General features: G+C 27.9%; 11 protein-coding genes across 11 annotated transcripts; 4 read left to right on the top strand and 7 right to left on the bottom strand.

Moving 5' to 3' along the window:
- Window positions 1-28: 28 nt before the first annotated feature.
- Window positions 29-2,964, bottom strand: LOC113788965 (E3 ubiquitin-protein ligase synoviolin A-like). Its single transcript, XM_027338442.2, has 5 exons — window positions 2,672-2,964; window positions 2,292-2,586; window positions 2,117-2,220; window positions 1,807-2,033; window positions 29-1,730 (listed from the first exon to the last, which is right to left on the bottom strand). The coding sequence occupies exons 1-5, from the start codon at window positions 2,813-2,815 to the stop codon at window positions 470-472; spliced, it is 2,031 nt and encodes a 676-aa protein (XP_027194243.2). The 5' UTR covers window positions 2,816-2,964; the 3' UTR covers window positions 29-469.
- A 153-nt stretch (window positions 2,965-3,117) lies between these two features.
- On the top strand, window positions 3,118-3,911 carry Alg13 (Alg13 UDP-N-acetylglucosaminyltransferase subunit). The gene is made up of 2 exons (XM_027338495.2): window positions 3,118-3,332; window positions 3,413-3,911. The coding sequence occupies exons 1-2, from the start codon at window positions 3,240-3,242 to the stop codon at window positions 3,854-3,856; spliced, it is 537 nt and encodes a 178-aa protein (XP_027194296.1). The 5' UTR covers window positions 3,118-3,239; the 3' UTR covers window positions 3,857-3,911.
- Window positions 3,433-6,910, bottom strand: Cog3 (conserved oligomeric Golgi complex subunit 3). The gene is made up of 10 exons (XM_027338437.2): window positions 6,678-6,910; window positions 6,526-6,615; window positions 6,401-6,462; window positions 6,185-6,338; window positions 5,704-6,125; window positions 4,946-5,643; window positions 4,795-4,880; window positions 4,499-4,709; window positions 4,035-4,426; window positions 3,433-3,979 (listed from the first exon to the last, which is right to left on the bottom strand). The coding sequence occupies exons 1-10, from the start codon at window positions 6,792-6,794 to the stop codon at window positions 3,881-3,883; spliced, it is 2,331 nt and encodes a 776-aa protein (XP_027194238.2). The 5' UTR covers window positions 6,795-6,910; the 3' UTR covers window positions 3,433-3,880.
- A 17-nt stretch (window positions 6,911-6,927) lies between these two features.
- On the top strand, window positions 6,928-8,632 carry AP-1mu (adaptor protein complex 1, mu subunit). The gene has a single exon (XM_027338464.2). The coding sequence runs from the start codon at window positions 7,138-7,140 to the stop codon at window positions 8,410-8,412; it is 1,275 nt and encodes a 424-aa protein (XP_027194265.1). The 5' UTR covers window positions 6,928-7,137; the 3' UTR covers window positions 8,413-8,632.
- On the bottom strand, window positions 8,509-9,753 carry bai (Transmembrane emp24 domain-containing protein bai). Its single transcript, XM_027338492.2, has 4 exons — window positions 9,621-9,753; window positions 9,293-9,535; window positions 8,903-9,224; window positions 8,509-8,825 (listed from the first exon to the last, which is right to left on the bottom strand). Exons 2-4 carry the CDS (start codon window positions 9,470-9,472, stop codon window positions 8,704-8,706), a joined length of 624 nt encoding a protein of 207 aa, XP_027194293.1. The 5' UTR covers window positions 9,473-9,535; window positions 9,621-9,753; the 3' UTR covers window positions 8,509-8,703.
- A 103-nt stretch (window positions 9,754-9,856) lies between these two features.
- Window positions 9,857-10,337, top strand: Dpm3 (Dolichyl-phosphate mannosyltransferase subunit 3). The gene has a single exon (XM_027338504.2). It carries the CDS (start codon window positions 9,993-9,995, stop codon window positions 10,263-10,265), a length of 273 nt encoding a protein of 90 aa, XP_027194305.1. The 5' UTR covers window positions 9,857-9,992; the 3' UTR covers window positions 10,266-10,337.
- LOC113788943 (nucleoprotein TPR-like) lies at window positions 10,300-17,349 on the bottom strand. Its single transcript, XM_027338413.2, has 3 exons — window positions 16,976-17,349; window positions 11,019-16,907; window positions 10,300-10,956 (listed from the first exon to the last, which is right to left on the bottom strand). Exons 1-3 carry the CDS (start codon window positions 17,178-17,180, stop codon window positions 10,397-10,399), a joined length of 6,654 nt encoding a protein of 2,217 aa, XP_027194214.2. The 5' UTR covers window positions 17,181-17,349; the 3' UTR covers window positions 10,300-10,396.
- Window positions 17,350-17,435: 86 nt separating this feature from the next.
- Window positions 17,436-18,386, bottom strand: LOC142644802 (NADH dehydrogenase [ubiquinone] 1 alpha subcomplex assembly factor 4). Its single transcript, XM_075820910.1, has 2 exons — window positions 18,112-18,386; window positions 17,436-18,050 (listed from the first exon to the last, which is right to left on the bottom strand). Exons 1-2 carry the CDS (start codon window positions 18,290-18,292, stop codon window positions 17,569-17,571), a joined length of 663 nt encoding a protein of 220 aa, XP_075677025.1. The 5' UTR covers window positions 18,293-18,386; the 3' UTR covers window positions 17,436-17,568.
- Window positions 18,387-18,510: 124 nt separating this feature from the next.
- On the bottom strand, window positions 18,511-20,264 carry LOC113788993 (uncharacterized). The gene is made up of 3 exons (XM_027338471.2): window positions 19,905-20,264; window positions 19,705-19,837; window positions 18,511-19,632 (listed from the first exon to the last, which is right to left on the bottom strand). Exons 2-3 carry the CDS (start codon window positions 19,814-19,816, stop codon window positions 18,524-18,526), a joined length of 1,221 nt encoding a protein of 406 aa, XP_027194272.2. The 5' UTR covers window positions 19,817-19,837; window positions 19,905-20,264; the 3' UTR covers window positions 18,511-18,523.
- A 66-nt stretch (window positions 20,265-20,330) lies between these two features.
- Window positions 20,331-21,447, top strand: P32 (complement C1q binding protein P32). Its single transcript, XM_027338486.2, has one exon. It carries the CDS (start codon window positions 20,468-20,470, stop codon window positions 21,233-21,235), a length of 768 nt encoding a protein of 255 aa, XP_027194287.1. The 5' UTR covers window positions 20,331-20,467; the 3' UTR covers window positions 21,236-21,447.
- Window positions 21,093-23,450, bottom strand: LOC113788989 (putative E3 ubiquitin-protein ligase RNF144A-B). Its single transcript, XM_027338467.2, has 4 exons — window positions 22,937-23,450; window positions 22,616-22,811; window positions 22,142-22,546; window positions 21,093-22,088 (listed from the first exon to the last, which is right to left on the bottom strand). The coding sequence occupies exons 1-4, from the start codon at window positions 22,954-22,956 to the stop codon at window positions 21,519-21,521; spliced, it is 1,191 nt and encodes a 396-aa protein (XP_027194268.2). The 5' UTR covers window positions 22,957-23,450; the 3' UTR covers window positions 21,093-21,518.
- Window positions 23,451-23,623: the final 173 nt, after the last annotated feature.

Here is a 23,623-nt window from a genome sequence, read left to right as displayed (position 1 = left end):
TTGTGGGAGAAAAACCAATCAATCAAACTAAAAAAAATTCGAAATTTTTTAATTCCTTTTCTTTTTCTGTTTAATCATTATAAATTAATCAAATTATCAATCAAGTAATAATGTTTTACAAAGAATTATGATTCGATTTTGAATAATAAATAATTAAGAAGAAAAAAAACATTGCGCTTGAAATTCAAATAACATGAATTTGGAACGAAACAAATCATGGTAATTATGATGATGATTATGATTATCATTTGTTTTGCAATAAAAACAAACGATCAATCAATAATTTTTGGAGAATCGTATATCAAAAACCAAAAAAAAAAAACGAACAAACAAAAATGGAGTTTCGAAAAAAAATAAACATTATAAAAAAAGAATTATTCGAACATTTTTTTTTCTACTTCGAATAATTTTTCTTGAATCACAATTTGGAAGTTTCTTATCTCTCTTAATGATTATCTTCTTTCTTTTTTCATTCACCATTATTATCATCTTGAGGATTTGAATTCTTGGTAAATCTTTGTAATCTTCGTTGTCTTATTAATTCATCTTGATCATTATCATTATTATCAGGATTATCACCACCAATATGATGAGAATTTTTAAAGATTGTAGATCTTAATGTTGATGATGATGATGATGTTGATGTTGATTGAGCAGATGGACTAGATAAATTATTTACTACATTGGATGATTTTGTTTCATTCAATGTATTTGCCGTTGATACGGAATTTGATTCTTGTTGTTGATCAACAACATTCGATTCAAATGTTGTCTGTGTACCAATCGAATTCTGTATCGGACAATTCAATATTACACAATTATATTGCTGTAATCGTATCATTGCAGCTGTAATCAATGTTTTAACATCCATTAAACATTTTATACGTTGTTCAAGTTGTTGTCTAGTTTGTCCTTCCAAATATCTTAATTCATCATCAGAAAATCCTTGTAATAATGTATCAATCGATGGTATTGATGGCATTGGAAATGGTGGTGATTGTAAAAATGGAAATACAGTAGCTGGTATCGATGTTATTGATGGTAATGTTGTTGTTGTTGATGTTGATGATGATGATGATGTTCCAGCATTATTATTTGTACCATCATTTGTTGTTGTTGTTGATGATGATGATGATTGTTGTGTTGTTGTTGTTCCTGGATTCGAATTTTCTCCTGTTGTTTGCTGTTGTTGTTGATTATTTGTATTTGATTGTTGTTGTTCACGTCTTTGTTGTTGTTGTCCAAAAAATTGATGAAATTGTTGAAAAAATAATGGATGTGTAAATGGCGGAAATGGTATCTGTCCATTTATTTGTTGTTGTTGTTGACGTTGTTGTTGTTGTTGTTGGTTATTTGTTAATGGTGTTTGTGGTAAATTATTATTATTACCCGGTGGTTGTTGATTATTATTATTATTGGCAGCAGCCGCAGCTGCTTGTCCATTACCGGCTTGTTGTTGTTGTTGTTCTTGATTAACACGTAAAATATCCATACGACATGTTGGACATGTTTGTTGTCGTTGAAACCATGAACGTAAACATGATATATGAAATATATGATTACATGGTAATTTTTTACAACTACCATTACCTAACATATTTTCACGACAAATTATACAAACATTATCCGAATTTTCAATATCTTGTGCCGTTGCATTTGGATAATATGCATTCATATTACGTATAGCACGACGTGACATAATAACATCATTAAATGCTTTTTTAAAATTTCTATTTAACCAAAAAAAAAAAAAATAAAAATAAATAAGATTAAATTTTAAATGAAAATTTATTTTTCAAACATTACCTAATTGCCAGATACATAGGCCGTATTGAAAATAATGGAAATGTATGTATTTTCATCATTATAAATATGAATATTAAATAAAGAGTTATCTTTAGAAAACCCATTATTAATTCAGTATAAAGTAAATAGATTGCCTTATCTTCCCATGGATTTTCATTATAAAGATCGAAAAAATGTAGAATATATTTCATTGCTATATTCAATATGATTGCAAATAATATTGCATACTGTAGGTTTTTTTTGTTGTTGTTGTTGAAACGATAGAAAAATTGATTAGAATTGAATTGAACATTTTCATTCATTGATTTACCTCGAAACCAAATACCAATTGTACGGAAGCACCTTTTGAAAGTGTACTATGATAGGCCATATAGACAAAAATTGCATCCAATACACCAAGTATCGATAACAATGCTATGATTGATGAAGAATTTTTTTTTTTTTGAATGACCAAAATTTGAATGAAAAAATTTAAATCAACTTACAAACAACACGGATATGAAAAAATACGGATATATTTGGACTACGTTCCATATAATCGACACGATCTTCGGCCAACCAATGAAAACATTTTAAAAATAATAACAATGTAAACAAGGCAACAAATTTTGGTGAAAGATCATCACGAAATACAGTGAATGCCAAACAAGTTTCGGTAACAGCATACCATGAACGTTCGATAAGATGTTCAATTTCGGCCGTACGTAATTGACCGAAAAATATTTTACCAATCAATTTACCAATCAATATAACAAGTATTAAACCTTGTAGATATATTATCTAAATTTTTTTTGGAATCGAAATCGAAATCAAAACGAAACAAATTAAAATATTTTTCAATTTTTTTAAAATATTTAAAACATACACCCATCGATGCATTCGATTTGGTTATATAGACCACAGATGGATAGAATTGTTGTTTTTGATAATATGCATTTGTTATAACTAATGATGATAATACACCACTGATAACGAATAAAAATGTTGATTCCATGAATGACATTGGCATATTGAATTTTATTTTTCAAAATGAATCAATTTTTTTTAAATAAAAAAAAAGTAGAATCAAGGAAACATTCGGAAACAAAAATATATAATAGATTCGATTGATCGATGAAATTTTTCTGAAGAAACAAAAATCATCAAGAATTCAAGAATTTTCTTTTCAAGAAAAATGAGAAAAAGATTTTCGGCTGATAATGTTTGTTTGTTGTTGTTGCTGTTGTTGTTGGTTGAAAGTTGACGTGTCTCATCAATAAGCAGCAGTGGCAGTAGTGGTAGTCAGCAACTAAACAAAAACGAAATATGATTTTCCCGAGAAATTTTTCTTTCTATTGATTCTCCAAACAAATTCTTTAGATTTTGTTTTTTTTTGTTTTTGTTTTTTTAAATCTTATAAAAATCAATATTTAAAAAAAAAAACAAACGACCAAATGGAGAAAAAATATCGAAAAATTTTCATTACAGTCGGTACGACACGTTTTGATCGATTAATCGAATCATTATTAATGCCCAATGTTATTTCGGTAATTATTATTTTTTTGCTTTCTCTCACCGAAAACATTGATTAAATTGATTGAATAATTGACTGATTACATAACCACAGGCATTACAACAAATCGGATGTGAACAATTAACCATACAATATGGCCGTTATAATGATCTAGATCAATTAAATTTATTTCAAATGTTACCAAATATTTCTGTAAAATTATTTGATTATGATTATAAATCATTTGAAAAATATTTACAAAATTCAGATCTTATTATTGGTCATGCTGGTGCCGGTACAGTACTCGAAGCATTACGTATGAATAAATCATTATTAATTGTTATTAATAATGATTTAATGGATAATCATCAACAAGAATTGGCTGATGAATTAGCCGAAAATAATTATGTTCAATGTACAGATATTGAAAATTTTCCCAATATATTATGTAAATTTAATACAAAAAATATACGTCCATTTCCTATACATAATCCATTATTGTTTCGAAATTTTATTCAAAATTTATTCAATCAAGAAACAACAACAACAACAACATAATCATATTCATAATCCCAAAAACATTTAAACGATAAATAAATCGGATAAATCTGAACGTTTAAATGTTGGAAATTTTACCTGTAATATTCGTGATAATTGTTCAAATAATTCCTGTATTTTGTTCTGTTAATTAGTGAAAAAAATTATTAAATTTTTTTCTTAAAATCAAATCACTTACATTGATTTGTTTGAAAATGATTGCCTCCGTTTCAACATTAGCTAAATATAATGACATTGATTTGGTTAATGATTCTTTACGATCAAGATATGCTTGTATCGATTCTTGTAATTTTAATTTTAGCATATCTTCCAATTGTTGATTATCGTTTGTTGTTGTTGTTGATTGTGTTTCAATCAGAATAAAATGACGAATCTGTTCAGTAAGATATTCATAACAAAATATTATAAATTGTTCACATTTTTCTTTAATTTTTGTATCCACTGCTTTTTGTGAATCAATAATTTTTTCATTCACTTGTGGTGTACTTTCGAATAAAAATTTTAACAATGCATTATTTGTTGTTAATGAAAATAGATTTTCACGTTTCTGTATCAGATCAATAACGGCAGCTATTTATGGGGAAAAAAATGGAGAAAAATTAAAGAAAAGTTACAAATCAAAGATAAAATTTCAATAAATACTTTTTGTACGAGTAAAATCTAGATAAACTTCTTTGATTGATTGATCAATTTGAAATGGTGTTATCTGTTCACGTATAATTAATAAATATTTAATAATAAATAGATAACTATTGATTGATCCTTTTCGTTGTCGAATCTGTATTGATGCCGATTCTAATGATTCAATACAGGCAAGTAATACTTCTTGTGAAAGACCTTGAAATGTTAATTTCTGTTGTTGTTGTTTTTTTTCGGAAAAAATTTAAATTCAGTAAATATTTCTTGTGAAAATATTTTTTTTCAGAAAAAAAACTTACATCCAAAGATCGATACAATTTTGATAAACACATTATTGAGCTACGAACTGTTGGATACCACATACCATGTAAATCAACAATAGCACCTTAGAATTTAAGAAAAAAATTTTAAATTTTTGAAACAAAAAATAATCAACAAAAAAAAACTTACGACTTGAAACAGATCTTGATGATTCGGATTGTGGATGATGATAACCACGAACAAAACTAATATCCGAAATCGATGATATAATCGAACTAACCGAATCGGATCGTTTCATTATACCGGTCGATGTTCCTGTTTTATTCTGTCCATCATCATTATTTGTTGTTGTTTCAATTGTTTCGGATATTGATTTCATCATTTCTAATTTTTCTGGATAAGCAAGATCACCACTTGCTGGTGAATAATTTAAAATATTTTTTTCAATATGTACATTACAACGATAAACAAGACGTTCTTGTGTATCCTGTAACAATTGTTCCATTGCTTTAACAAATGATTCTAATTCATCTTGATTAAGATTTTCTTCAATAAATTCAAATTTTATCAATGCACAAATTTCTGATAATGATTCTAAATGTTCTAAATGTATAATAATTGGTCTTAATTTATCATATAATGATAAACAAAGTTGATCTAAAAATTCATTAAATGTTGATGAAATTTGTGTAAAAAATTGAAAATATAATTGATATTCATCACGACAAATATGTGTATAAAGTTTTGCCGATGATCGTATTAATGAACAAAAATTTCGTCCACATGTTTCAATCATTTCATCCATTGCTAATGTAAGTACCGGTGTTATTAATGAATCACGAATTTGAAAATAACATTGATGACATTCATTAAGATATTGTGTAAAACTGATAGAAAAAAACAGAGGAAAATTAGATTTCTAATCGATTAAAGAGACAAATACATACGTTTCCGATTGTTTTGTACGATTTTCAATCTGTTGCATTAATGTTTTAATACGATGTGCATTTAGTTGAAATTTTCCATAATATAATGTAAATACCGATTCATTCGATGTTAATACAGTATCATTTTCGGGCATTACTTGTGTTTCGGTTTGTTTTAATGTATTTATTACATGTGTACGTATTGTAGCTAATGCTGATGTTTGAAAACGACGATAATCATTAAGATATTTACCTGCTTCAAGATAATTATCAATATTTGTTGACATAAATTCAATACATTCATCTAAACGATTTAATAATGGTATTAATGATTCATTTAATGTTAACATTGTTGGTGATGAAAATTTTTTCGACATTGTTTCAAGATCTTCAAAATATGATAATTTTTCATTGATTGCTTCGATTGCAACAAGTAAATTTTGCTTTTTTTTCGGAACAAAAAAAATAATTAAATTTCTCTTAAAGATTAAAGTAAATTTACCTGTTGCTGTAGTAATTGATCACAGGAACTATAAAATGATTTTGTTTTATCAATAGCCGATGAATATTCTTCATCTAAACGATTTAGGCTAGCTAAAATTTCATCAACTAATCCGGTTAATTGTATACATAATCGATAATGTTCGTTAATTTTTCTAAATGAAAAAGTTTAAAATTAAAATTATCATGCGACGAAAAATTGAGATTGAATTCATACCTAAAACGTTCATCATTGTGAACATGAATATCATTCTCCAGATTGTTATACCATTTATAAAACTGATTGATGCCGAAAAAAAAAATTGTTACAAATTGCGACTAACTTTTATAATTTACGCTTACATCCTGTACATTGTTGAATGATTTCGAATTCTTTTTCGATTCATCATCGGTTCGATGTTTTTCACCATCATCATCATCATCATCATTATCCTTTTGAATCAGAATGATATAATTGATTGACGAAAAAAATTGTTTCCAACAAATTCACAAACCTTAATCAAATCGATTAATTTATCGATAAATAATTGTTGATTATTCGATAACGGTGCTAACGAATCATTATCATCACGTTCCCATAGATCTAGAAAATCCGAATTCATTTTGACCATAATTTTTTTCTCATTATAAATTCTTAATTTTTTTATGGAAAAAAAATTAACGAAATTCTTTTCAAAAAAAAACTGTATAAAACAATACGTGTTTGAAACACACGTATACTATTTTAACCTTAACGGTTGAACACACCTGCCGTATGTTTTCGTGTAAATATATGTCCAAAAGAAAGAAAAATTACACGAAGCCGAAAAAATATTTATTTTACTCAAACATAAATTTTTCGATAATTTATTGCAATTAAATCATCTTTATCATCTTATAATAATGTTCATTTAGTTAAATTTTATATTATATTCATCATCATCAAAAAAAATAATTCCAAAAACAACAAAAACAATGTCAGCATCGGCAATCTATTTTCTTGATCTTAAAGGCAAAGTCCTTATATCAAGAAATTATCGTGGTGATACCGATATGAATATTATTGATAAATTTATGACATTAGTTGTTGAACGTGAAGAAGAAAGTTCATTGAATCCAATTATTCGTTATATGGATGCAACATTTATGTATATAAAATTTAATAATCTTTATATTGTTGTTACAACAAAAAAAGATGCTAATGTAGCATTAGTATTTTCATTTTTACATAAAATTGTTGCCGTATTTTCCGAATATTTTAAAGAATTAGAAGAAGAAAGTATACGTGATAATTTTGTTTTGATCTATGAATTATTGGATGAAATGATGGATTTTGGTTATCCACAAATTACTGATGGTAAAATATTACAAGAATATATTACACAGGAAAGTCATAAGATGGAAATTGCACCAAAAGTACCGATGGCTGTAACGAATGCCGTTTCATGGCGTACCGAAGGTATCCGATATCGTAAGAATGAAGTTTTTCTTGATGTTATCGAATCGGTTAATCTATTGGCTAATGCAAGTCAAGCAATATTGAATAGTGAAATTATTGGATCAATTAAAATGCGTGTCTATCTATCCGGAATGCCTGAATTACGTTTAGGACTTAATGATAAAGTTTTATTTGAAAGTACTGGTCGTGGTAAAAGTAAATCAGTTGAATTAGAAGATGTAAAATTTCATCAATGTGTTCGTTTATCACGTTTTGAAAATGACCGAACAATTTCATTTATACCACCGGATGGTGAATTTGAATTAATGTCATATCGATTGAATACAGCATCAAGTGTAAAACCATTAATTTGGATCGAATCGAATATTGATCGTCATCAACATTCACGTGTTGAAATTATGGTCAAAGCAAAAAGTCAATTTAAACGTCGTTCAACAGCTAATAATGTTGAAATTATTATACCGGTACCGGCCGATGCTGATACACCAAAATTTAAAACATCTATTGGTACTGTACGTTATACACCCGAAGTAAACAGTATGGTATGGACAATAAAATCATTTCCAGGCGGTAAAGAATATTTAATGCGTGCACATTTTGGCCTTCCATCGGTTAGTGGTGATGAAATTGAAGGACGGCCACCAATTCATGTTAAATTTGAGATACCATATTTTACAACATCAGGTATACAGGTTCGATATTTGAAAATAATTGAAAAAAGTGGCTATCAAGCATTACCATGGGTTCGTTATATAACACAGAATGGTGATTATCAATTACGAACTAATTGACCAAAAATATCATCAATAACAACTACAAAAAACAACAAGAATTTCATTGACAGCCATTTAAATTTTAGAAAAAAAATTGATCAATTTTTTTATAAGTAAAAAAAAACTTTTTCAACAACATTTTATTCAGATGTTTTTGCTTTTTTCAAAAAAAAAATTGTTTTCAAGTATTAAATTCTTCTTTCTTATTTTTACAAAGAATAAACTATACACCAGTTAATCATTGATGTTCATTTGGATTTTTTTTAAGAAAAAGTTTTTTTAGTGAAGAATTTGTATTTTTTAAAAAAATTAATCAATCAATTTTTTAGCTTTGAAAAATTGTCGTAGATAAATAATTTGCCAGATAGCTAAACCAAGTAAACATAACATTGAAAATATGCTTAGATAAAATATTCGAGCATTTGTTGATTCTGTAAAAGATGGGAAAGGAATTTTCAATTAATTTTTGAGAAAATTTTTTTTTGTTGTTTAATTTAATTCAATTTACCATTAGTATCGCGCATAGCTTGTTCACGTTTTTTCATATATTCAAAATCGCCAATAATTGCAGCGGATAGATCATCCAATTTTTGTAATTCCAATTCTAATGGTTTCAATTTAGATATGGCCGCAACTTGATCATAATTTTTTGCTTCAATACCATGTCTCATTTCAATATGTACTTCACGTGCTTGTGGCATTTGATGTGCCGCTTGAAAATATGATATAAAACAAAAATCAAATATATCATCTTCATCCGAATTGACGGCAAATATTCCTTTATCAATATTTTCACGATTAAAAGCGGCATGTCCTTTCGTATCGGTTATCTGAAATTTTTCAACAACAAAATTTAATAATCAAATATCGATAGAATGCCCGAAAAAAAATTACATACAATTAAATCGGTTCGAACACCAGGTGAATCACTGAGTGAATAATTACCGGTAACTAGAACATCTTTACGCATCTCTTCTTTCAAACATCTTTTTGTATTCGGTTGTAATAAAAATCTTATCGAATGACCAAATGGACAATAAATGGCCATTATAATGAACAAAACATTAATAATATTCATTATTAGTTTTGTTTTGATGACCAAAAAAAAAAGAAAAGTTTAAAAAAATTCCTGCCACACGACCTACAATGATATATATCACCACACGAATTGATACATCGATTGTTGTAGCTAAAATTTTTGACAGAATATTTATCGATATATTTACTTTAATCAATTACAACCGATATATTTTCGGCTTATCCGAATCGTCGTTTATGATAATAAATGTGTGTGTTTGAGTGTGCAAATGTGGCAAAAAGAAAAAGAAAGATCACTATTTTTTTTGTTTTTTATAATGCTGACGTTACCGTAAAAATAGTCAATATATAAATGTGTTAAAGTGCTGCCACCATAATTCGAATTTGTTCAATCATAAATGTAGATGGCAGCATTTGTTTAAATTTGCATGTGTTTACATAATATTGCCGAATCTCTTCATTCAGAATTTGGATTCCATAATTTGATTACTTTTGTTTTGTTTTTTTTTTTTTGAGAAATTTTTACTTTATTTTTTTAAAGAAAATTAAAATCAAAAAAAATGACACGTCTTACTGAAGCACTTGTACTTGCTGTTGGTTTATTCGGTCTTTGGATTCGGCTGTTAACGATAAAAGAAATGGAAACCTATCTATCACGTATTCATCTACAATTGATGCCTATCTATACGATTTTGGTATTTGGTTTAATTTCGGCTATAATTGTATTATATCGTACGCTAACATTCAATGGATGCCCGGAAGCATATGAAGAATTGAAAATAGAAATCAAAGAAGCGAAAAATGATTTAAAACAAAAAGGTTTTAAATTTTGAAATTGTTTTTATTTTTATTGTAAAAAATGAATCATGAATTTCCAATTAAATTTTATTTTCTTAAAAATACAATGAGAGTATATGATTATTATCACAAAAAAATGTGCGAGCAAGTCATCAATCAATCAAATTTATTGAAATCGAAAATTTCTTCGATTACGATTAATACCACGACGTGGTGGTCTCGGTAATCCACGAATATTTTGCTGTTCAGGTGGCTGCTGATGCATTTGTTGACGTTGTTGTTGTTGTTGATGTGGATTTCGCATTCGATGACCATGCTGCATAATTTGACCACGATTTGATGCTTGTTGTTGCAATCTTTGTGGATTATCCGTCCATAATACAGGTTTTCGTTGAATTCGTGGATGCTGTTGTTGTGATGATTGCTGTTGCGATGATGATGATAATGATGCAGTCGATGATGATGGAGTAATCGATTCCGTTGATTGTTGTTGTTGATGATGTTGTGGCAAATGATCCATGGCAGTAATCGATGATGAACTTTGAGATGTAATCATTGCTTCAGAAGTTTTAGCCATTGATGATTGTGGTTGTGATCCTTTTACAATATTCAAATTCGATGATGATCCATCAGCAACCGAACATGTTGGTTGATTTATTCCATAAGTTGTTGGCATATCATTACTATCATCAGTAGCCATTGTTGTTGTCGTAGTTGCTGCAGTAGCTAAAATTTTTTATCATCAAATGAATCTCTCGATTGATCAATTCAAACAAATTTTTACTTACCAAAATTATTATTGGCAGATGTTGTTGTCGTTGTTGATAATGATGATGAACCTGGATGTGATGAACTAACTTCCGATATTCCGCCATTATTGTCAACAATCGATTGTTTGGTTTGTTGTTGTTGTTGCTGATCATCATCATCATCATCACTATCCAAATCAATAACTTCAATTTTGTTTCCATCATTTTCTTCTTCTTCCTCGTCATCATCATCATCTTCTTCTTCTTCATCTATATCATCATCATCACCACCACCATCATCTCCAATATCTTCATCAATCTCTTCATCTTCATCTTCAAGTATAGATTCATCACCTTCTTCTTCCTCGTCATCAACAACATCACCATGTCCTTCATCAGCTTCTTCAGCATTCGGTTGTTGATGACTTGTTATATTATCATCTTCGGCTGATTCTTCTTCATCATCATCATCACCATCAATAGATTCTTCATCTTCAACAATTTGTTCTTCAATTTCATCTTCTTCATCTGCTTCCATTTCATCATCAATTTCATTATCAGAATGACGATGTTGTTGTTGTTGCTGTTGATGGTCCAAAACTAAATCACTTTCGATCGCTTCAGCTTCATCATCTTGATCATCATCATTATCTGACATATCTTTTGTTTGTGATTCAGTATCTTCGTGAAAATCTTCATCATCGTCATCAACATTATTATTATCATCATCATCTTCTTGTGATTCCATTAAACCAAATTCTTCCTCATCATCATCGTCGTCGTCATCTGCAATATCATTACTATCGTTATCATCACCGATAATATTTCTACCACTTGATTGAGCTTGAATTTTTGATCGTTTTGTATTATTATAGCCACTACTTGATGGTTCATCGAACGATGTATTCTGTAATGATCGTTTATTTGATACAGATGTTGAAATTGAAGTTGATTCTACTTCCGAAACATTAATCGTAGAATCTTCAACTGGTTCAGATATATGTTGTTGTTGTTGATGATGATGATGATGATGCTGGTGATGATGAGATTGTTGTGATGTTGTCGCAGCCATTATATTACCCGATGATGATACAGATGATGACGTAGACGGTATGGCAGCTATCTCTGCCGAACCCGAACTAACAGTGGAAATGGCTTGTGTTTGTGGCTGAACTGTTGCCTGTGGTAATGATGTCGAAGATAATGACGAATTTGTTTCTTTGATTGTCTGACCAAATACCTGACCAAAACGTCTAGTCGATGCAATCGATTTGGTCATCGGTTTGATACTGACCGTTGGTGTCGGTTTATTCGGATTGTTGGAAAAAACCAAAGTAGTCGATGATGATGATGATGACGATGTTGATGGTTGTTGTTGTGGCAACACTGAATGTCTAACAGGTGGTATTGATGATGATGATGATGATGTGGTCATACCGGATATTGTTGTTGTTGTCGATATAGGTGATGTAGCAGCCATTGTCATCATTGTTGATTGTCCAACAACAATCGATTGTGATGAACCGGCTGTTGTTGCAAATAATCCAGTTGTCTGTTGTTGTTGTTGAGAAGATTTTAATTGTAAAGTTAAATCTTCAATCTGTTTATTTGCTGTTTGTAAATCATTACGTTGTTGCAACATTTGTTGATCATATTCATTACGTAATTGTTCGGAATCTGTTTCCAATTTATTCATTTTCGAACGTAATTCTTCTAAATTTTTCGCTAATGTTTCTTTTTCTTTTAATAATGATGATTTTTCTACACTTAAATCCGAAATACGTTGTTTAGCTTGTTGGGCAATTTTTTTAGCAATCTCTTCTTTATCTGTTGCATGTTTTTTTAATGATTCATTTTCTTGATTTAATCGTTGTAAATCCATTCGTAAGGATTCAACTTCTTGTTGTTGTTGCTGCTGAATATTCGATGATGAACCTGTTGCTGACGATATCATTGTAGGATCGATTGAATCACATTGAACTTCTTTATCAACCGTTTCATTTGTTGAAGCAACAGTTTGCGAATTCTTAATCTTACCAATTTCGGCCTTATATTTTCGTGCCAATGATCGTAACTGTGTAGTAACATTCTGTAGATTAGAATTTTCATCACGTAATTTTTGTAAATCTTTATTCATATCCATCGTTTTCTTTGATTGTTGTCGTAAATTATTCAATTCTTGTTCACATTGTGCTAACATTCGAGTTTTTGTTTCCAATTCATTTTTCATTTTAGCCAATTCTGTATTATTCATTTGAATCTGTTTACTTAACGATGTTTTTTCCATCATCAAACGTTTTACACTATCAGCATCAAAATTACGTAACTGTTGTTGAAGATTTAGTGCTTTTGTTTTCCAATTATCAATATCTTTTCGTAATAATTCTATTTGAATTGCTTCGGATTCAGTTTTTTGATTAAGATTTTGTAAAGATTTTTCTTTCGATTCGAATGATTGTAATTTGCCAGATAATTCTTGACATTTACGTTCCAATTGATTTAATTGTGTTTTTAATTGAACATTATTTTCACGTAATATTGGTACCATTTGTGCATTGGCCAAAATTTCTTTAAATTCATTCGACGTATTCAATCGTTGTGATGATTGTCGTTCCATTTCAAGCATAGATTTTAAATTATCAATTTCATTACGATAACTATTCAATTCAATTCGTAATTGTTGATTTTCATCATTAATTTTCGATATTTCCAATTGTAAACTAGATTTTTCTTCACGTAAAAATTTCACTACCGATAATAAACGTTCGGACGATTCTTTTTGTTGTTGTTCATCAGCCAAAAACATTGTTGAATTATTTTGTAATGCAATAATCTGATTAGTCATCTGTTCTAATTGATTCATTAATGAATCATTCACCTGTTCCAATGAACCACATTTTATCTGTAATTTTTCACATTCTTGTTGCAATGTTTTTCTATCGTTTTCAATCGAATCAATATTTGTACGATATTCTTCACGTAATTTAGATAATTCAGTTTCTTTTGTAGACAATTGTTGTTGTGAATGATCCAATTTAGTTTGTAATTCGAATATTATTTTTGAATCATCATTACGTTGTTGTATGGCTGAATCATATTCTTGTTTAGCTTTATCGGCAATCATTGTTTTCATTTGTAATTCTTCCAAAACATCATGTTCATTTTGATGTGATTTTTCCAATGCTTGCTGTAATTCATTCAATTCTTTACGTAATTTTTCTGTTTGTCTACCATAATCATTGGCATTCTTTTTCAATTGTTCAATTTCCAAATCTTTTTCGGCTACAATTTTTTCATATTTCTCTCGTAAATTCTTTAGATCTTCATTCAATTTAGCTATCAAAGACAATTTTGATTGAATTTCATCATCAATATTCTGTTTCATTTGTTGATTATTTTCGATTGCTTTATTTAGATTTTCTACCAACGATTGATTCGTTGTTTCTAATGTTGAACATTTTTCTTCCGAATTATTCAATTTTCCACGTAAAATTTTTATCTCATCTTGTGCCATTTGTAATTCTTTTTTACCACCAATCGAAACATTCATTTCATCACCCGAATCCGTAATCATTATCATTTCGTTTTGTGATGATTGTAGTTGTGACATTGTTGTCTGCTGCTGTTGTTGTTGTTGAGATTTCATTTTCAAATCAAAATGTTCTTGCTGTAATTGAAGATATTTTTGTCGTTCTTTATTCAATTGTTCTTGTACGTTTTCCAATCGTCCAGTAAAACTATCATTCATTTCTTTTAATTTTTCTTCCTGTTTTTGTACTTTACTTCGATAATAACTAATTTCTTGTTCAAAACGTTCCAATTGTTGTTGTTGTCGTCGTATAGTATCATTTTCAACTTTAACACAATTATCTTGCATCATTTTCATCGATTCAACCATTGTTATCTGTGTACGTATATCATTAACTAATCGTTCATTTTCTTTTGTCAGATAATCAACCTGACTTTTTAGCTGTACAGATTCGGAACGACAAAATTCCATATTATTATCTTTCATTCGTACCGATTCATTCAACGAATCAATTTGATTCTGTAATTTGATGATATTTTTTTCCAAATTTTCAACAATACTATTTAATTTAATATTACGTTCACGTAGTAAAATATTTTCATTTTGATATTTTTCCATCGTTACATTTACTTCTTGCATATAGGATTTTTGATTCTGTAATTCGTTGTTCAATCTTGATTGATCACTTTTAATTGTTGCATTTTCCTGTATCAATTGATTTTTATCCGATTCTAATCGTCGTACATCATCAAGATTTTTTTGCCTTGTTGTTTCTAAATTTTCAATAGATTTTTCCAATTTTAATTTCAATTCTTTATTTTCGGTTAGCATTTCGATCGAATCATATTCCATCGAATAATTTGGATTGATTAATCGTTTTTGTTTCTGCAACATTTCAATTATATCATTTTTCTGTTGTAATTCATTACGTAATGATTCTATTTTTGATTTCAATTCTTCCGATTCAGATTTCAATTGTAATTCACGTACATTTTCATCACCATTATTTTCATTCATTTTTTGATTATTCATTAATTCATCATTCATTTCATGTAATAATGTTAATAATTGACGATTTTTATCCTGTAATTCTTGTATATCTTTGAATAATATCATACCATTAGGTATATTTGTTTGTTGTTGTTGCATTGTTGAATCAGCCATTGAATTATCAAATACTTGAAATCCTTTAGCTTCTTGAATGGCTTTCATTAGATGAACAATCTGTAAGCTTAAATCTTGTGTTTCCTGTTGATAACGTTTTAATTCACGTTTCAATGTATTAATCATTTGTGTATCTTTATCTTTTTCGGCCATAAATTTATCTTTTTCCATTAATAATTGCATCAATTCTTCTTGTAATTTTTGATAATTTTGTTCAATCATTTCATATTCATGAATATTTTTATATAATAATGGTCGTTCTTCATCAATTTTTTCATTCATATCTTTCAAATCTTTTTCCAATCGTAAATTATTTGCCATAACACGTGTCAATTCTTGTTTAGTTCGTACTAGTTCATCATATAGATCGGATAGATTGACAACATTGTTTAGTTTACGATTTGTTTCGGAAGCAAATGGAAAATGTTTTTCAAATTCTTTTTCCACCATTGTTTTATTAAATTCATTCAAATGACTACGTACATTATCCAATTCGATTAATAATTTTTGTCGTTCATCTTCCAATTCTTTAACATCTTTCATATAGCTTTCTTTCATCGATTCAAATTGTAATTCCAATTCATTATGTGCTTCATAACCTTTTTGTATTAATTCACGTAATTCAGCAATACAATCATCTTTTTCTTGTGATTCTTTTGATTTTTCTTCAATATTTTTATTCAATAAATTGATAATTTCATTCTGTGCTTCAGTCTCTTTATTATATGTACTTTCCAATTGTGTACAATGAATTTGTAATTCGTTTAATTTATTGGATAATTCTTCATTTTTACCATCTTTTGATTCGTTTAATTTTTTCAATCGATTTATTTCCAATTTCAGAATGGCTATTTCATCAGCTTGATCTTCGATCTTTAGATTGGCCATCAATAATTTTTCATTGTTTTCTTTGCGAACATTTAATAATTCTTGTGTTTTGTTTTCCAATTCATCGTTTAATAATTTCAATTGATTTTGATAAAGATTTTTTTCCTCTTTAAAACGATTATCCATAAAACGTAATCGTATTTCATTCAATGATGTATTCATTGATTGTTCCAATGTTGTTGAACCATCATTTGTAGAACGTTGTGATGATAATTGTATCGTTTCTTTTAGGCTTGATATTTCGGTATTTTTTTGTTGTAATAATTCAAACATTTCAATCTTTTCATCTCTTAATTTTTGTACTTCACCGACAACATTATCATATTCTTTTTTAATATTATCACGACCTTTTAATAAAATGGATGTCAAAATTTTTAATAGACAAAATTGATCAATTCTAATAAGAAAAACTTACCCTGAAGAATTTCATAATATTCATGACGTGATTTTTGTAATTCTGTTTCAGTTTCCTGTAATTGTTGTTTAATTTTATCGATAAATTCTTTTTGCATAGAATTCTGTAGGCTTAGATTTTGTAATTCACGTTCCATTGTAAAATGATCATGATGTTCAACATTACCGATGCCGGTATTGTTGTTATTGTTGTTAGAAAATGACATGATGATCAATGTTTTTGCTTAGCAAAATCAGAAATCAAATGTTTTAAACATTTTTTTTTCTCACCAAAATAGAAATGAAAATCACTTTAAACAACAAATTTTTAATTAAATTGAAAATTGTTTTGAAAATTTATTTAGCACGCGAATCGAACGCACAAAAACACACACACACACACAAACAGAGAAAGACAGTGAAAAGAAGACCAAACATTGGTCGCGGCCATCGATCATCGACAATCATAAACAATCGATTGTATCGTTTCAAAAATTGAAAATTTTCAATTTTTTTTTCGTAAATTTTAAAATTTAATTTGAAAAAAATTAACTAGAATTTCATCTATAAACAAATAATGATCAATTAAAAAATAAAAATTGATCATAATTTTTTTCAATCAACAATTTCTTCGATTTTTTTCTTCGATGATTTTTTTGATTTGAATCCCGATTCAATTTCTTCAATCTGTGCATCACGTTTTTGAAATAATGGTATTTCCTGTTGATCTCTATTCACAGCTCGAAATACATCAACATAATCGATAATATTTTTCGTATCCTCTTCAGACAATTGATATTTGGCTGCAATCTCTTCCACTGTACAATTATCTTCTTTATGACTAAGTATTATATCGACAATATCTAATACGGTAATTTTACCAACAGGCATTTGTTCTGGTTTATAAAATACAAATGGTAATGGTGCACCAAATCTATCCTGTGGTAATCGTTGTTTACGTTTTATTTGTTCTTCTTCATTATCACCAAATACACCACCAGGTTCAGGATTTCGATCATATGAATCTACTTTAACTGTTTTTAATCGATCGACAAGATTTTCATTTTTTGCATCCATTTGTTTGAATATACTATCATCTGTAATAAATTGATCAAATCAATTATCATCAAATAATTATCAAATCAATTCAATAAAAACCTTTTTTTAAATCATTAATCATTTTCTGTGTAGTTGGATGCCATGGTGCCTTTTTTGGTTGTTCAATTTTTCGATGTGCACGATTTTCAACATTAAAATTTTTAATAGGTTTTTCAACTGTTTTCTTAAATATACTTTTCAAAGTATTACCAACAAAACGATAAAATTTATCGATATTCATTCTATTTGAATTTAATTAAATTCCATATGAAGAAAAAAATTCACGATGAAAATTGAAATGTTTTTTTTCGGGTCTAAAACTACACAAACAGTTGGATCGTGTTGATATAGTCAAATGTTGATTTTTTTTGAATTTTAATTTTTTTCAAAATGAAAAATTCTACTTCCTATTCTTTTCTATTGAAATAAATCAAAATTACTAAAAAGAAGAAGATAAAACATTTAATATTCATCATTGATGAACATGATAATATTCATAACGATCTGTATCGATTAAATCAGTTTTATTATAGCAGATAAAATTTCGTATCTGATTACGATATCTAATCAAACCATTACCGGTAAGAAACCAATTCATTTGTTGATCACAAATCAATGGACATCCATACATATCGATAATATTTTCATTATTTTCTTGTAAAAATGTTTCAAATACATTTTGTTTTAATGTTTGTAACATTAAATTACAATAACCATAATCACCAAGATATAATATAATCTTACGACCATTACCACCATCGAATGCATTCGGTTCAAAACTATTCGAATGTAATTCATTTCCACTTAGATAAATTCGTAATTCATGTCTTGATTGTCGTTGAAATTGAAATGCATATGAACTAATATGATTGATTTGATTATTTTTCAAATCAATTTCTTGTAAATTTGTTGCACGATAAAATACTTTTGAATTGATTCGTCGTAATTGGCCACGTTTTTCTGGATTATAGAATCGTATGATTCGTACATTTGTAAATTTATTGAATGCTTTGAATGGTAATGTTCGTATTGAATGTGATTGAAATTCTAAAACATTTAGATTTTTTAACAAACTTAATGCTTTAAATGTTTTTCGTTTCAATCGTATTTGATCACTTAAATTTGTTGTATTTAGATAGATATTTTGTACTGAATATAATTGTTCACTTTGATTACCAAACGTATATTCATCCAGATATAATAATTTTGGACAATTTTGTAGATAAATATTTTCAAAATAAATATTTGCAAATAAATAATTTTCCAATGATTCCAGTTCCTGATCGATCATATAGAACCATTCAAATTTTCGATTATTATTTTTCGGGTAAATTTGTTGAAAAATTTGTCGTAATTGTGTCATACGATTACCAATACAGGTAATCACCGTTGAATGACATTTACGAGTTATAAGATTTGGATCATTACATTCAATATTTTTCACACTACCATCATTATATTTTGGCATAAAATTACAAAAACATGGATAAAGAATTTCATATGATGGACATATTTCATCCAGATTACCAAAAATTATTCCAATAATATTAGCCAATAATAATATTGATAAAATCAATGATTCTATTGAGAAAATTACCGTTAAAAAAAAGATTATTTTAACAAAGTAAAAAACAACAACAACGAAAAACTTACTGTTTTTGAAAAACATTTTGACGATATCATGTATAAAATCATTATACGAATGATTTTCCATTTGTTTTTTATCGACCATCATCCAACATTCATTGATTTGCAATTTGATCATGCCCACATCGAATAATTTATTCTTTACCACCGAAAATTATGTAAAATGTTCAGAAACAAAGAAAAAAATGGAACAAGGAAATTCTTACCGTAACAGATTCCACTTTCTAAAAAAAAGAATGATGACGATGATAATAACAGTTCAAAATGATAGATGAAATGAATGATGATTATATATCGAAGAATTTGTGACGCCCAAATTATCATTGTTGAAATTTTTTCAAGAATTTTCGTTCAGCCATTGATTGTGAAACCATTCATTATCTTTCTTTCTTTTTTTGGACAACAATTTCACTTTTATCGTCTACTATATCATTATCTAAATTGTTAGAAATTTGTTTCAAATTAATCAATTTTGATTTTTGTTTTTTCTGGCCATTCCGGATCCAGAATCCTGAAAGAAATCGAATAATCGATTGTTTGTTTGTTTTTTTTTTGGTATCACTAGATGGCAGTAAGCGAAAAATGTAAAAATTCGAAGAATATTAATGTGCTCACTCATGTGGCATGTGCTTTTTTTTTGAAGTAAAGAACCACGCTGCTGAAGAACATTTTCGAAAAAACCACACCAAACAAACATTTTTTTGTTTTCGAAATTCAAATTTTAAATTTTTTTTCCACATCAAAAATTATCATTAACATCGAAAGAAAAATGTTTCGATCACGTAATATATTGTCGGTTGTTGGTAATCAATTGATACGATCAAAACAATTATCACATCGTACTATGGTTAGTATTTGTCGGCAATCATCATTATTACCGATGATTTCATCATCATCATCATTATCATTGATAAATTCTCCGATTCAACAACAACAGCAACGATTATTTGCATCAAATGTACCATTGAATAAACGTGAACAAGAATTAACAGATTTTCTTGTATCCGAAATCGATTTGGAACGTGAATCACAGAAAAAACCGTTACCAAAAATTGCCGATTGGACTATAACAAATTCTGGTAGTGATATTGTTTTGTTTAAAAAATTTAACAACGAAGAAATTACAATCAAAGCAAATGTTTGCTATTCAGTTGATGCAGCCAATCCAGATGTTGAAAATGGTCAAATGGTTTGTAAACCAGAATTTGCTATCGAAATCAAAAAAGGTGATTCAATACTTGGTCTAAATTGTTCATTTATGCAAGATGATGAAAATGTTGATGATGGTGGACAACGTTTAGAGGATGATTTTCAAATAAATGAAATTTCAATTTATGAAGGTGAATTTCAAAAAAGTAGCTATGCAATTTCTGGTGAAGTAATCGATGGTAATCTTTATGATCTTCTAATGAATGTATTGGAAGTACGTGGTATTGATCAACAATTTGCTAAAAATCTAATCGAATATTCAACCATTTATGAACATGATCTTTATGTTGGTCTATTGGAAAATATGAAGAAATTTTTTTCAAATTAATTCGAAATTCGAATCAGTTTTTGGATTTTCAATCACTAATCGAAAAAAAATTCATAAATGTAGTTTTTTCTGATTGTAATTTTTTTACTTTTATTATTTTTTTCTATAATTTTTGTTTCCAACAAATCCCAATTATTATTGCCGTTTTTGTGTAGTTTGTATTATTAAATAATAATCATTGAGTAATTAAAAAAAACATTTTTTTTTCTAAATTGATATAACAAAAAAAAAAATTTTAAAATATATTTTTTTTCCGACGAAATAACAACGATATTCATCATCGTCATGATGAAGATGATATCGATGATGATGATGATAATGATGATGATTTTTCACTATTTTGTTGCGTTTGCATTTGTGATTGATAATTTCGATTATGTCGATGACGACGACGATGACTTCGATTATGATGATGATGACGATGAAAACAACAACAACAACAATTATAAAGATGACATTTTTTTGTCAATACACATGGTAATAATGCCAAAATAACCGGTGATGCTAATAACATTAAAATACTGATACCGATACAAATACTAATTGTTTGTGTACGATTTAAAAATATTGATAAACGTGAATGGCCAAGTTTATTTTTACATGGTCCAGAATCATAATGAAATAGGAGAAAATCATTATCCAATGATTGTTGACAATGCCAACAAAAAACATGGCAACAATTACGGCAGGAAATCTGTGCACAACCACCTTCACGTTGTATTAAATAATGACAATTTGGACATCTTTTTATATCGAATTCATTTAATATTGAATTATTTAATTCACGACAATCATGTTGACTATTTTCATCCGATAGTTTTGATGAACAGGAAGAGCAATATATTTTTGAACACTATACAACAAAAAAAATGTAAAATATTTTAAAATTTCAAAAAAATAACTTACGCTTGGACATTTGACAATTCGAATAGATTTTTGCTGCTCAACAACAACAATTTCATTATCAATTTCATTATTATTTTTATCAATATTATTTTCCTTCTTAATTTTCCTTTGAAACAAATGAGATTTCATATTATCATCATCATTATCTTTATCATTATCGATTAGATGTTGACAAAATGGACATTGTAATTGTTGTTGATTTTCCTGTTCATCATTATTTAATTTTGAATCAATATTTTGATTTTTAGTAAATAATGTATGAATTTTTTCTCGATATTGTTCATTAGTGATAATGATTTTAATTTCATCAATCGATATCGATTGTTTTGATAAACATTTATATGATGGACAGAAGATTTGTTGATGGCCATTATCGATCATGAAACGAAAATAACCATCTAAACACTTGTTTGTTTTTTTTGATGAAAATTAGATAAAAATTTTCAAAATTTCAAATGAATTCATTGAATTTACCTGTTTACAGAATGTACATGAACATAATATCATTGAATACATTTGATCGATTTGTAGTTCATCCAAACAGATACCACAGATTTTCATTTTTAATTGATTATCATTATCATTATCATCATCATTACCATCATCATCACCATCATTATCATTATCTTTTCGTTTCTTTTTCTTTGTCATTTTATTGATTAAAAATATACTTTCATTGAATTCGAAACAAAAAAAAAAAAAAAAAAACAAAAAAATTTCTAATTAACAATCCAATCAGATTAGGGGGAAGGAGAGGAGAAAACATAGAATAGTCATCAATTATTGTTTACTTACTGTTTTTTCATTGATTGCATCGTCGATTTGATTGATTGACTCTTTCTTAAATGAAAATGAGTGAAAAAACAATTTCAAAGACAATTCATTATTTCCAACATCAAAACAATCAATAGAATCTCAGTAGATTTTTTCTTGTTTCTAACGAATCTCTAATCCGAATCCGGACAGACAGACGGACAGACAACAAAAAAAATATTCGAATGTTTCAATGATTCGAATGATTCGAATGAAATGAGAAAAATTTCAATGTAAACAATGACAAAACTTTATTTTAAACAAAATTTATTTTTTTCTTCAAACCAATCAACATGAAAATAATAATTTGAAAATTATTCAATAACATTCAATGATGTTTTATGTAAATAAGTTTGTTCGATTGATAAATCGATCGATTGATTGATTGAATGAATGAATTGAATAACATCAACAACAACCGACTTGAAGATGACGAATGGAAAAAAACGACAGATTCTTTTCTATAGATCAAATGCAAAACAACAACAAAAAATAATAATCTATATATATCAACAAATTGTAGATTCTGTATACAACTAATAGAATTTGCGAAACAAAATCTCAAGATTCGACTCTTTTGAAATGTGTGATCTCGATTTTCATTATATAGAAACAAAAAAGTGAATCTTGTAAGTCATCATATATATACATCAATAGAGAGAATTGTGT

The sequence above is a fragment of the Dermatophagoides pteronyssinus genome, unplaced genomic scaffold, assembly GCF_027571235.1.
Source record: "Dermatophagoides pteronyssinus isolate colony J.1.1.1.1 unplaced genomic scaffold, Derpt_VIB-CSIC_2022.12 sq0008, whole genome shotgun sequence".
Lineage (NCBI taxonomy): Eukaryota > Metazoa > Arthropoda > Arachnida > Sarcoptiformes > Pyroglyphidae > Dermatophagoides > Dermatophagoides pteronyssinus.
The sequence above is the reverse complement of the archived record's forward strand: the minus strand, read 5'-3'. Positions and strand labels throughout refer to the sequence as shown.

Excerpts from the sequence above, each read along its gene's own strand:
- LOC113788993 (XM_027338471.2), bottom strand. The coding sequence starts at position 19,816 with ATGATCAAATTGCAAATCAATGAATGTTGGATGATGGTCGATAAAAAA. Across the intron at positions 19,633-19,704 it reads CAAAATGTTTTTCAAAAACA|AATCATTGATTTTATCAATA; the intron begins GTAAGTTTTTCG and ends TTTTCTCAATAG.
- P32 (XM_027338486.2), top strand. The coding sequence starts at position 20,468 with ATGTTTCGATCACGTAATATATTGTCGGTTGTTGGTAATCAATTGATA.
- Cog3 (XM_027338437.2), bottom strand. The coding sequence starts at position 6,794 with ATGGTCAAAATGAATTCGGATTTTCTAGATCTATGGGAACGTGATGAT. Across the intron at positions 6,463-6,525 it reads CATTCAACAATGTACAGGAT|TTTTATAAATGGTATAACAA; the intron begins GTAAGCGTAAAT and ends GGCATCAATCAG. Across the intron at positions 6,126-6,184 it reads ATCAATTACTACAGCAACAG|CAAAATTTACTTGTTGCAAT; the intron begins GTAAATTTACTT and ends CCGAAAAAAAAG.
- LOC142644802 (XM_075820910.1), bottom strand. The coding sequence starts at position 18,292 with ATGAATATCGATAAATTTTATCGTTTTGTTGGTAATACTTTGAAAAGT. Across the intron at positions 18,051-18,111 it reads GATTAATGATTTAAAAAAAG|ATGATAGTATATTCAAACAA; the intron begins GTTTTTATTGAA and ends AATTTATTACAG.
- bai (XM_027338492.2), bottom strand. The coding sequence starts at position 9,472 with ATGAATATTATTAATGTTTTGTTCATTATAATGGCCATTTATTGTCCA. Across the intron at positions 9,225-9,292 it reads GTGTTCGAACCGATTTAATT|ATAACCGATACGAAAGGACA; the intron begins GTATGTAATTTT and ends GAAAAATTTCAG. Across the intron at positions 8,826-8,902 it reads AGCTATGCGCGATACTAATG|AATCAACAAATGCTCGAATA; the intron begins GTAAATTGAATT and ends CATCTTTTACAG.
- Dpm3 (XM_027338504.2), top strand. The coding sequence starts at position 9,993 with ATGACACGTCTTACTGAAGCACTTGTACTTGCTGTTGGTTTATTCGGT.
- Alg13 (XM_027338495.2), top strand. The coding sequence starts at position 3,240 with ATGGAGAAAAAATATCGAAAAATTTTCATTACAGTCGGTACGACACGT. Across the intron at positions 3,333-3,412 it reads TAATGCCCAATGTTATTTCG|GCATTACAACAAATCGGATG; the intron begins GTAATTATTATT and ends ACATAACCACAG.
- AP-1mu (XM_027338464.2), top strand. The coding sequence starts at position 7,138 with ATGTCAGCATCGGCAATCTATTTTCTTGATCTTAAAGGCAAAGTCCTT.
- LOC113788965 (XM_027338442.2), bottom strand. The coding sequence starts at position 2,815 with ATGCCAATGTCATTCATGGAATCAACATTTTTATTCGTTATCAGTGGT. Across the intron at positions 2,587-2,671 it reads AATCGAATGCATCGATGGGT|ATAATATATCTACAAGGTTT; the intron begins GTATGTTTTAAA and ends AAAAAAATTTAG. Across the intron at positions 2,034-2,116 it reads AATTGGTATTTGGTTTCGAG|TATGCAATATTATTTGCAAT; the intron begins GTAAATCAATGA and ends AAAAACCTACAG.
- LOC113788989 (XM_027338467.2), bottom strand. The coding sequence starts at position 22,956 with ATGCAATCAATGAAAAAACA. Across the intron at positions 22,547-22,615 it reads CATGTACATTCTGTAAACAG|TGTTTAGATGGTTATTTTCG; the intron begins GTAAATTCAATG and ends AAAACAAACAAG. Across the intron at positions 22,089-22,141 it reads GAATTGTCAAATGTCCAAGC|TGTTCAAAAATATATTGCTC; the intron begins GTAAGTTATTTT and ends TTTGTTGTATAG.
- LOC113788943 (XM_027338413.2), bottom strand. The coding sequence starts at position 17,180 with ATGTCATTTTCTAACAACAATAACAACAATACCGGCATCGGTAATGTT. Across the intron at positions 16,908-16,975 it reads ATATTATGAAATTCTTCAGG|GTCGTGATAATATTAAAAAA; the intron begins GTAAGTTTTTCT and ends TTTTATTAAAAG. Across the intron at positions 10,957-11,018 it reads ATCTGCCAATAATAATTTTG|CTACTGCAGCAACTACGACA; the intron begins GTAAGTAAAAAT and ends AAAAAATTTTAG.